The sequence below is a fragment of the Thermobia domestica genome, chromosome 1 (genome assembly GCF_964235325.1).
Source record: "Thermobia domestica chromosome 1, izTheDome1.hap1.1, whole genome shotgun sequence".
In the NCBI taxonomy this organism is placed as follows: Eukaryota; Metazoa; Arthropoda; class Insecta; order Zygentoma; family Lepismatidae; genus Thermobia; species Thermobia domestica.
Window position 1 is genome coordinate 202,623,106 of NC_137454.1, and position 9,826 is coordinate 202,632,931.

The 9,826-nt window shown below is 35.9% G+C and overlaps 1 protein-coding gene across 1 annotated transcript; it reads left to right on the plus strand.

Annotated features, from left to right (window-relative positions):
• The first annotated feature begins 3,373 nt into the window (after positions 1 to 3,373).
• On the plus strand, positions 3,374 to 8,491 carry LOC145678418 (uncharacterized). The gene is made up of 2 exons (XM_081748542.1): positions 3,374 to 3,623; positions 3,798 to 8,491. Exons 1-2 carry the CDS (start codon positions 3,374 to 3,376, stop codon positions 8,489 to 8,491), a joined length of 4,944 nt encoding a protein of 1,647 aa, XP_081604668.1.
• The last annotated feature ends 1,335 nt before the right edge of the window (positions 8,492 to 9,826 follow it).

The following is a 9,826-nucleotide window of genomic DNA, read 5'->3' on the forward strand; positions in this document are numbered from 1 at the left end:
AAATCGATTAGTGAAGGGATGTTCAAAATCGGCGCAGGCAAGCATGAAGAAAATCGCATTTTCATGTACCGGTTCAAAATGGGGAAGAAAAAAGGGCCCGCGAGATTTTAACTGGTTCTTGTAGTACTCGACGGGAGAAATCGATTAGTGAAGGAATTTTCAAAATCGGCGCAGGCAAACATGGAGTAAATGGCATTTTCATGTACCGGTTCAAAATGGGGAAGGAACAAGGTCCCGCGAGTTTGAACCGCTACGATGTATGTTCACGAATGTGCCCGTCTTCTCAAATTTAGTTAATTACTGTGACACTGAAACATGTGACACAGAGTCACATTGTGGATGACTCTGCAATCGGCAACCACTGCACATATACTCCTCCTGCCCCACAGTTTGATTATTTCGATCCATTCCTCACGTGCTAACGGCATGGTTCAACATCTGCAAGAAAGAGGTAAATGTAACGTTCAATTGGCAATAGCTTTTCACCAAATTAAGCTGCATGAAATCTGATTGCATATTTGACATACTGAGAAAATTCTAGCCCGTGGCCATATGTATCACATATCCCACCAGTTCATAAAAATTTTGAACACAAAATTACGGTCGTCCGTGTGACGTACTCCCAAAAGGCCTAATGTGTATCACCCACCTCACATTCAATGAAACCACATCCGTGTAGAATTTAGAAAGGAACTTCTTATGATGTATACAGGATGTCTCAAACGTTCCCTGACATAGGTTCCCTGACGACAAAATGTAAGAGGAAAAACATCTCGAAATATGACGTTTTCAATCTAAAGTGAACACTTTTTTAAAAAATCGGACAAGATGAATGTGCTGTATACTCTTTATGCACCCAATTTTAAATGAAAATGCAACGTTGTCATTTACCTGGACCCACGACATAAGTGAATGAAGTTACTGTTTGAAACGGGGGCTGGCCATCGACATGTTAGCGTAAAAGACAGTAACTTCACTCACTTCTGTTGTGGATCCAGGTAAATGGCAACGTTGCATTTTCATTTCACATTGGGCGCATAGAGAGTGTACAGCGCAAACGGGCCATCCGATTTTAAAAATTCCTTCACTTTAGATTGAAAACATCATAATTGGATATGCTTTTCCCTCCTACATTCTGTTGTAACTCTGATAATAACAGTTACCCTATGTCAGGGGACTTTTGAGACACCCTGTATACCTTATTTAATGTATGTTTGATGTCACTATAACTGTAGTATAATTTAGTTTGTTTAAATTTACAATTTAATACAAGTAGATTCGGATTTACATGCGTAGGATTTTGTATGCATCTAACTAATGAATTCTTTTATATTTATGCTTAACTTAGTGACTTGGCTTTGGACTGCAACTGATTATTGTAACCCATTATTGCTTGAGAAGAAACAAGATATCCGAATCTTCATTTGGAGAAATCAAAGTCTATTGGAAAGCTGGGGATTACAATCATTAATTTCTACATTTCAAGGTGCGTAGTAAATTATATATTGTGTTTATTGTTAAATTACTATTATTGGGTTTAGAATCAATGAAGCACTTCATGATATTTTATGGGGATCAAGATGGGTGCCGGATAGATAAGTATTTGAGCGTCAGGCTCTTATTTCTTTTCAATTTAATATTTAATCAATGATTATTTTTCTCCCTCATTATTCCACCAAATCGTATTCCAAGATCATATATCCATTTTAGTTCGATATATCCATATTTTTTAACATTATCTCTTTCATATTTCTATATTTTCGATTTTTGATATTGTTTATATTTCGATATTGCTGTATTTTTCGATATTTCTTTGGTGGACTTTGTGGTGGACAAACACCTTGCTCGTGGGTTTTCTCGGGGTTCTCCCGTTTCCTCCCACTTTCTTCATTCCACCATTTCACTCATTTCTCATTATCACCGTCTCCTTATCCTAACCGGCATAACCGTGGGACGTTAAACTTAGATTTCATTTTTTATTAATCTCAGCATTTTATAGTGTATTCTTAAGCTTAAGGTGATGTATAATTAAATTTTGAATTCAGTTAACTTATTTTGTTTCTCAGATTGTTTTTAAAATGTATGTACAAACGTTGATGTTCATTCTCGAGAGTTTAAAGTGACGTATAGTTATTAAACATAGTATTTAATATTGTACTCAACGTGGAAGTGATATACAGTTAACTTTTGAATTTAGTTAACATTTTTCTTTCTGAAATTGCTTTAAAAAGTATGTAAAAACGTTTTTATTTTCTTTCTTGAGTGCTAAAAGTGATGCAAAGTTATTAAGCTTACTACGTTATATTGTATTCTCAACCCTAAACTGATACACAGTGCGTTTTTGAATAAATTGTCAAGTTATTTGAGTGATGAAAACTGGTAGAAAATCCTGACTACTACTGGAACATTGTGATTTTAAGGTGACGACTACTGGTGCAAGGATTTTAAAATATTGTTTTTCCTTCAAGGGCTACTCCTTTTTGAATTCTGACTACATGGTCACTATAGGAAGGATCAGTGAGTCTTTCCAACTATGGTGCAGCTCCGACAGATTCACGATGCTCAGAGAAGAGACAAAATAGTATGTTTTCAAACTTAAAGTGAGAACCACTGGCGTTTTTACCTTGCTATGCAAAAGTGAGTAAGTACTCCAATGGGGTTCTGTTAAGTCTTATATTATGTAGTAATATTTTTTAAGAACTGGAAACACTGTTTCTACGAAATTTAGATTTCATTTGTTATTCAAGATGGAAAGTGTTGAAGAGAGACGGTGCATAAGGCACGAGGCACGAACATTTCTTCCATAATTTTGAAGTTAAGTTTGTTATTTAAGTGCAATGAACACAGTGAAGTTATTATATGTACTTTGTGGTTTATTTTAAGTGTTAGTTGAAAACCAGCGATTAGTAAGGTACAATAAAAACTAAAAGCAAATATTGGAAGTTTCCATTGTTAGAAGACAGTCCATTACCAGTTAAGTAAATGGCGAACATTTAAGAACGTAAGCATAAACAGTTTTTTGGTCCTCCAGTGCCGAATGGAGGAAGTGTTGTGCCAAGAAAAATAATAAGTGAATCATTCAAACATTGATATTGACTATGTGTGTGTAAAGACAGTGAGTGTTACGAATCAAGCAAAATTGACCTAGTGGACTTATCACGTACGCGCCTACGCATTCAGCTGTGCATTGCAATCTGAAGAAAAACAAAGGCGCAATGTAGCAGTCACGTAGCTAAGTATATTTTTTTGTTTCTTTTACTTGTGTAAAGGTCTGTTGTTATAAGGACTTCAGGTAGATATATCACAAGCAATGGATTCAAATACTAATTCTCTTATAAAGGCAAGGGGCCTAGCTAAAGCGTCCCTTACAAGAATGAAAACATTTGTTGAACAATTTGGAGCAGACGGTGATGTAATGCAAATTAAAGTTAGGTGCGCACGTTTACCCAATATATTCAAAGAATACGATGAAGTGCAAAAACAGCTTGAATTAAAGGACGAAAACGATGAATATACACAGGATAGAGAGCTGTTTGAAGCTACTTACTACGATACTCTTGCAAAAATGACGTCAATTGTTGAAACAACTGAGAAGGCTAGTAGTAGCAATAGAAGTTCGTCAGGTGATTCAGCCGCGAATACAGGGTGTCTAAAATTACCAGTCATAAAGCTACCAACATTTAAAGGTCAAGTTATAGATTTCAGACATTTTCATGATACTTTCAGTAGTTTGGTTGTAAACAATCAGAGCTTAGATGATATTCAAAGATTTCATTATTTGTTGTCCTCATTATCAGGTGAAGCAAGCAAATTAGTTGAGAATATACCAGTGACAGGTGAAAATTTCAAACTTGCTTGGGAAATGATATGCATAAGGTATAATAATCCAAAGCTAATAGCAACTGCTCACGTAAAGGCATTGTTTTCATTACAGACTGTCAGTAAAGATTCAGTGGCGGACTTAAGGACATTATTAAATCAAACTATAAGTAACGTAAATGCACTTAAGGCGTTACAGTTAGATACTCCTTTGGATGATATATTGTTATCGCAGCTAGTTTTGGAAAAGCTAGATGAACAAACACGTAAAGACTTAGAAAATCAAACAAATAGGGAACAGTTTGCTAGTTTAGAAGAACTTCATGTCTTTTTAGAAAATAAATGCCAGGCCTTAGAATTGGTAAAGTCTACGCAATCAAAGTTGCATGTCAGTAAATCTAATGTTGTTAAGGATGTAAAAAATGCTAGACAATCTTATGTGAGTACTAATGTTTTGTGTTCGTTTTGTCAACAAAGTCATGCGTTACACAAGTGTAATGAGTTTCAGAAATTAAGTGTATCCAAAAGATTAAGTTTTGCGAAACAGAACAAACTTTGTTTTAATTGTTTGAAAGTTGCCAACCATGTAGCGAAAGATTGTTCGCTAAGTGCATGCAAAATATGTAATCTCAAGCATCACACGTTATTGCATAGTGATTTTAAGAAATCACAGCCTAATCATGCTGCCAATGTTGAAAATGATTCTGTTACGGGACCTGTAGGGGAAAAGTCAGTGTCTCAAGGACAGGAAGTTGTTAATACTAGTACTTATTGCTCTGTGAAGCCTAAAAGTAATGTGCGTGTTTTACTTTCAACTGCAGTTGTTCAAGTTAAAGATTGCAATGGTAAATTACATATGGTTAGGGCTTTGCTTGATAGTTGTTCCCAATCTCATTTTGCAACAGAATCTCTCATTCAAAGGTTAAAATTAAAGAAATTTCCTATCAATGTTCCTGTACAAGGTATTAATAATGTAAGTTGCAACGTTAAATACGGAAGTAAGTTACAAGTATTCTCTGCTGTAAGTGATTTTAGTGTAGATGTTGAGTGTTTTGTATTGCCCAAAATAGCGGGAAATTTACCTGATGCTGATATTGACATTAAAGAATGGAACTTTCCACCGAATTTACAGTTAGCGGATCCTAATTTCAACAAGTCTGGTAAGATTGATTTGTTGTTAGGTGCTGGAATTTTCTTTAGCCTACTCAAAGCAGGACAACAGGTGCGTCCAGGAGCATTTCCAGTTCTCCAAAATACAGAGTTAGGATGGATAGTTTCAGGACAATATCAGATACCAAAGCACAACAACTTCACGCCAGAACATCGAACATTCTTTTTGCATAACAACGATGATTTAAGCCATCAGCTGCAGAAGTTTTGGAAAATAGAAGATATTCAAGAAACTCCTGTATCCAAAGAAGACAGAGAGTGTGAAGAACATTTTATCGCAAACACTAGAAGACATTCAACAGGACGCTTTATAGTGAGATTGCCATTCAAACAAGAAGTGACCCAGTTAGGTGATTCTTATAAGACAGCTGTTCAGCGTTTACAACAACTAGAGAAAAGGTTAAATAGATGCCCCAAGTTACGCACAGATTATGTCGCATTCCTTGAAGAGTATGAAGCTTTGGAACATATGAAGGAAGCGGAAGGCAGCTCTAATATTACTCAAGGATGTTACTTGCCTCATCATCCAGTTATTAAGGAAGCTAGTACTACTACGAAGACTAGAGTAGTATTTGATGCATCCGCATGCTCAACTAGTGGCATTTCACTGAACGATGTTCTCAAAGTTGGTCCAACTGTGCAAGACGATTTGCAGTCAATTATATTAAGATTTCGCACTTACCCTATAGCTTTTACTGCAGATATAGAGAAGATGTATCGACAGATTTTGTTTGATGAGCGTGACTGTAAATTCCAGAAGATCTTGTGGAGAAGATCAGAAGAAGAACCCATTAAGGTATATGAATTAAAGACTGTCACATACGGAACAGCCTCAGCGCCTTTCCTTGCTACTCGCTGTCTCCAGCAATTAAGTGCAGAAGAAGCTTGTGAATATCCGAATGCAGCACAAATTCTCAAGAATGACTTCTATATTGACGATTGTATTTCAGGGGTTGAAAGTTTGGAGGAAGCTTTAAAGATAAAGGACGAATTAATACAAATGCTACAAAAGGGTGGTTTTTTGCTAAGAAAGTGGTGTTCCAACAGTACTGAATTATTGGAATCCATCTCTGAAGAATTGAGAGAAACACAACTTCCATTACGCTTAGACGATAAGGGTCAAGTCAAAACATTAGGATTACTTTGGCATCCAGCAACTGATCAACTTCAAGTGATGAATGGATTCACTCTAAATCAAAGGTCGAATAATAATTTAACAAAACGCAAGATGTTGGGTATTATTGCTTCAATCTTTGATCCGTTGGGAATTGTTAGTCCAATAACAATCGTATGTAAGATAATTCTTCAAGATCTGTGGCAAGCAGGATTGGAGTGGGATGAAACACTTCCTAAAGAACTACAGCGAAGATGCAAGACAGTACTTGAATTCATTCCTTCATTATCAGATATCAGTGTAGACAGAATGGTTCTTCAGTCGGGTACCTTGATAGACATTCAAGTTCACGCTTTCTCAGACGCTTCAGAAAAGGCTTATGGGACATGTGTGTATTTAAGATCGGTCAACAAGGATGGTCAAGTTACTTCGAAGCTATTATGTGCTAAGTCCAAAGTGGCGCCCATAAAGAAGATTCCCCTGCCTCGCTTAGAGTTATGTGCAGCAGTGTTGTCATCAAAACTTGTCAAGAAGGTAACTAAGGCATTAAAACAACGAATATCCCAGGTATATATGTGGACAGATTCTATGGTGGTCTTAGCATGGTTAAGAGCAAATCCAAATAGATGGAAAACATTTGTTGGCAATCGAGTTGCTGAGGTACAAGAAGTGGGAGGAGAATGGAGACACGTCGCTTCAAGTGACAATCCTGCAGATATTATATCAAGAGGAACAAGTCCTGATAAGTTAATACATAATAATTTGTGGTGGAACGGTCCTCAATGGTTACAGTGTTCTTCCGTTGATTGGCCTAAGACGGAGCCTGCCCCACTCAGAGAGATTCCTGAACAGAAAAAATTAAAATCAAGTTACTTAGTGACAACTCAAGATAATAGTATAATCGAAACATTCTCTACTTTGAACAAACTTCAGAGAGCCTTGGCTTATTGCATGCGGTTTTCCAAGAATGCTAAAGTAGAAGCATCAAGAAGAAATGTAGACGCTCTTACTTTGGAAGAAATTGAAGAAGTTTTAATCAGACTAATACGAGAAGTTCAAAATTCAGTTTATGCTAAGGAAATGGTTGATCTTAAAGAAAGTGGAAGAGTTAGCAATAAGAGCAAACTCTTGTCTCTCAATCCTTTCATATGTGATCAACAATTACTAAGAGTTGGTGGAAGATTAAAGATGTCTGAACTTGAATTTGATGCTAAACATCAAATTATTCTACCACCAGATCATCACCTAACAAGACTAATTATAGAACATGAACACAGGCGATTGCTACATTCTGGATGTCAGTTAATGCTAGCATCACTAAGGCAAAGGTATTGGATACCTAATGGTAAAAATGCCATCAAGAAAGTTATTAGAAGGTGTATTACATGTCAGAGATTAAAGGCGTCTGGACCAGAACAATTAATGGGACAACTACCAAAACATAGAGTAGAACTAACAAGACCTTTCATAAATTCTGGAATTGACTTTGCCGGTCCTATTTACATAAAAACTGGTACCAGAAAGTCAAAAACAAAGGTGAAGTGCTACATTGCAGTGTTTGTGTGTTTAGCAACAAAGGCTATCCATCTCGAAGTTGTGAGTGATCTTACTAGTCAGGCATTTTTAGCTGCTTTGAGAAGATTCATATCTCGTCGAGGTAAATGCAAGCATATCTATAGCGACAATGGAACTACGTTCATTGGTGCCAACAAGGAACTTCAAGAAGTCGCAAAGTTGTTGCATACAGCTGACCATCAAGAAAGGATTAAGAATTTTGCAACTACTGAAGGAATCCAATGGCATTTTATTCCGCCATATTCGCCCAACTTCGGTGGTCTTTGGGAGGCTGCAGTTAAGTCCTTTAAATACCACTTAAGAAGAGTCATGGGAATGTCATATCTCACGTTTGAAGAATTAACAACATTAATCACACAAATAGAAGCTTGTTTAAATTCGAGACCTCTTATAGCATTATCCAATGATCCTAATGATCCAGTAGCATTAACTCCAGGTCATTTTCTTATTGGTCAGCCATTGACAGCACTACCAGAACGTGACTTACGTCAGGAGAAGATGAGCTCAATTCAAAGATGGCAAAGGATCCAACAACAATTTCAACAGTTTTGGAGAAGATGGTATATGGAATATTTGTCACAACTACAAGGAAGAAATAAGTGGAAGAGAAGCTGTGCCAACATACAGCCAGGTCAATTGGTGGTTCTCAAAGAAGATAAGCTACCTCCTCTATCGTGGAAATTGGGAGTTATCACTGAAGTGCATTCTGGACCTGACGGTTTGGTTCGAGTGGCTACTGTTAAAACTTCAAATGGTTTATATAAACGCTCAATTAGAGGACTTTGTGTTTTACCAAATAGTGATGAATCGTAATGTCATTCATGTTAAAGTATATTTATTTCCTGTTTTAGTCTATTTTATTTGTTGTAATGTAAAGTTTGTTTTCTTTTGTTTTTTTTTTAAAAAAAAGGTCACTAGCCCTTTTTTGGCGGGCGGTATGTTAAGTCTTATATTATGTAGTAATATTTTTTAAGAACTGGAAACACTGTTTCTACGAAATTTAGATTTCATTTGTTATTCAAGATGGAAAGTGTTGAAGAGAGACGGTGCATAAGGCACGAGGCACGAACATTTCTTCCATAATTTTGAAGTTAAGTTTGTTATTTAAGTGCAATGAACACAGTGAAGTTATTATATGTACTTTGTGGTTTATTTTAAGTGTTAGTTGAAAACCAGCGATTAGTAAGGTACAATAAAAACTAAAAGCAAATATTGGAAGTTTCCATTGTTAGAAGACAGTCCATTACCAGTTAAGTAAATGGCGAACATTTAAGAACGTAAGCATAAACAGGTTCCAATGCGGTACCTAATTTCTGCATTTTAGATATATGGAAATACATGTCTCTAAAATGTAAAGAACTGATTTTTTTTGGGGGGGGAATAAACTATAGGTATGTGGGGCTTGCATACTTGACGCTACAATTCGGAAATTGAATTAAAATATGACTAACGGCTATCAAGATGTTGTCAAATAAAGGGAGGACCAACACAGTTAAGGGGTTTTCGTGTTAGATGCTAAAATTTCCGAAATCGGTCATGGAAAGTTAATAAACACCAGTAGCAATTTCATCTTAAAGTAATTAGATATCTTCATGGGGTGTTAGAACATCATGGAGTCTACCAAAATTAAATTTTAAAAGCTTTTGAAAATATAATCTGACATTTGTAAACAGTATTTGAAATATGTATTTACCCAAAACTTCCAGCTAGTACATCTAACATCTGGAGAAACACTGTGAAATAAAAGCTTGAAATTTCGGAAACAATTATTGGTCGCAACAAAATTAAATAAGATGGTACTTCTATGGGTTAAATCAGTACCTCAGTACAATTTCGATCGAAAGATTAGTTCAGTCCTAGGTTTTCTTCAGGCAATTCCAAGGGTTCATCGAGCTGTGCAAAAGAATGAAAATTCGCTGTCAATATCTAAGATAGTAACTAAGATATAAGGAATTATATATTTTATGACGTAAAAATAGAGATCTTTATGGATTTGTACTTTTGGGTCTTTCCTATAAGAAAAAAATTCAGAAAACTACTGTATATACCTTAATAGACAATTCAGTGGGCGGGGACACAGTAGCTTAGTGGTAGGGTATTTAACTAATCTTTTTTTTTTTTTTTTTTGCAGAAATTATTGGAGTATTC

Excerpts from the sequence above, each read along its gene's own strand:
- LOC145678418 (XM_081748542.1), top strand. The coding sequence starts at position 3,374 with ATGAAAACATTTGTTGAACAATTTGGAGCAGACGGTGATGTAATGCAA. Across the intron at positions 3,624-3,797 it reads TAGCAATAGAAGTTCGTCAG|GTGAAGCAAGCAAATTAGTT; the intron begins GTGATTCAGCCG and ends CCTCATTATCAG.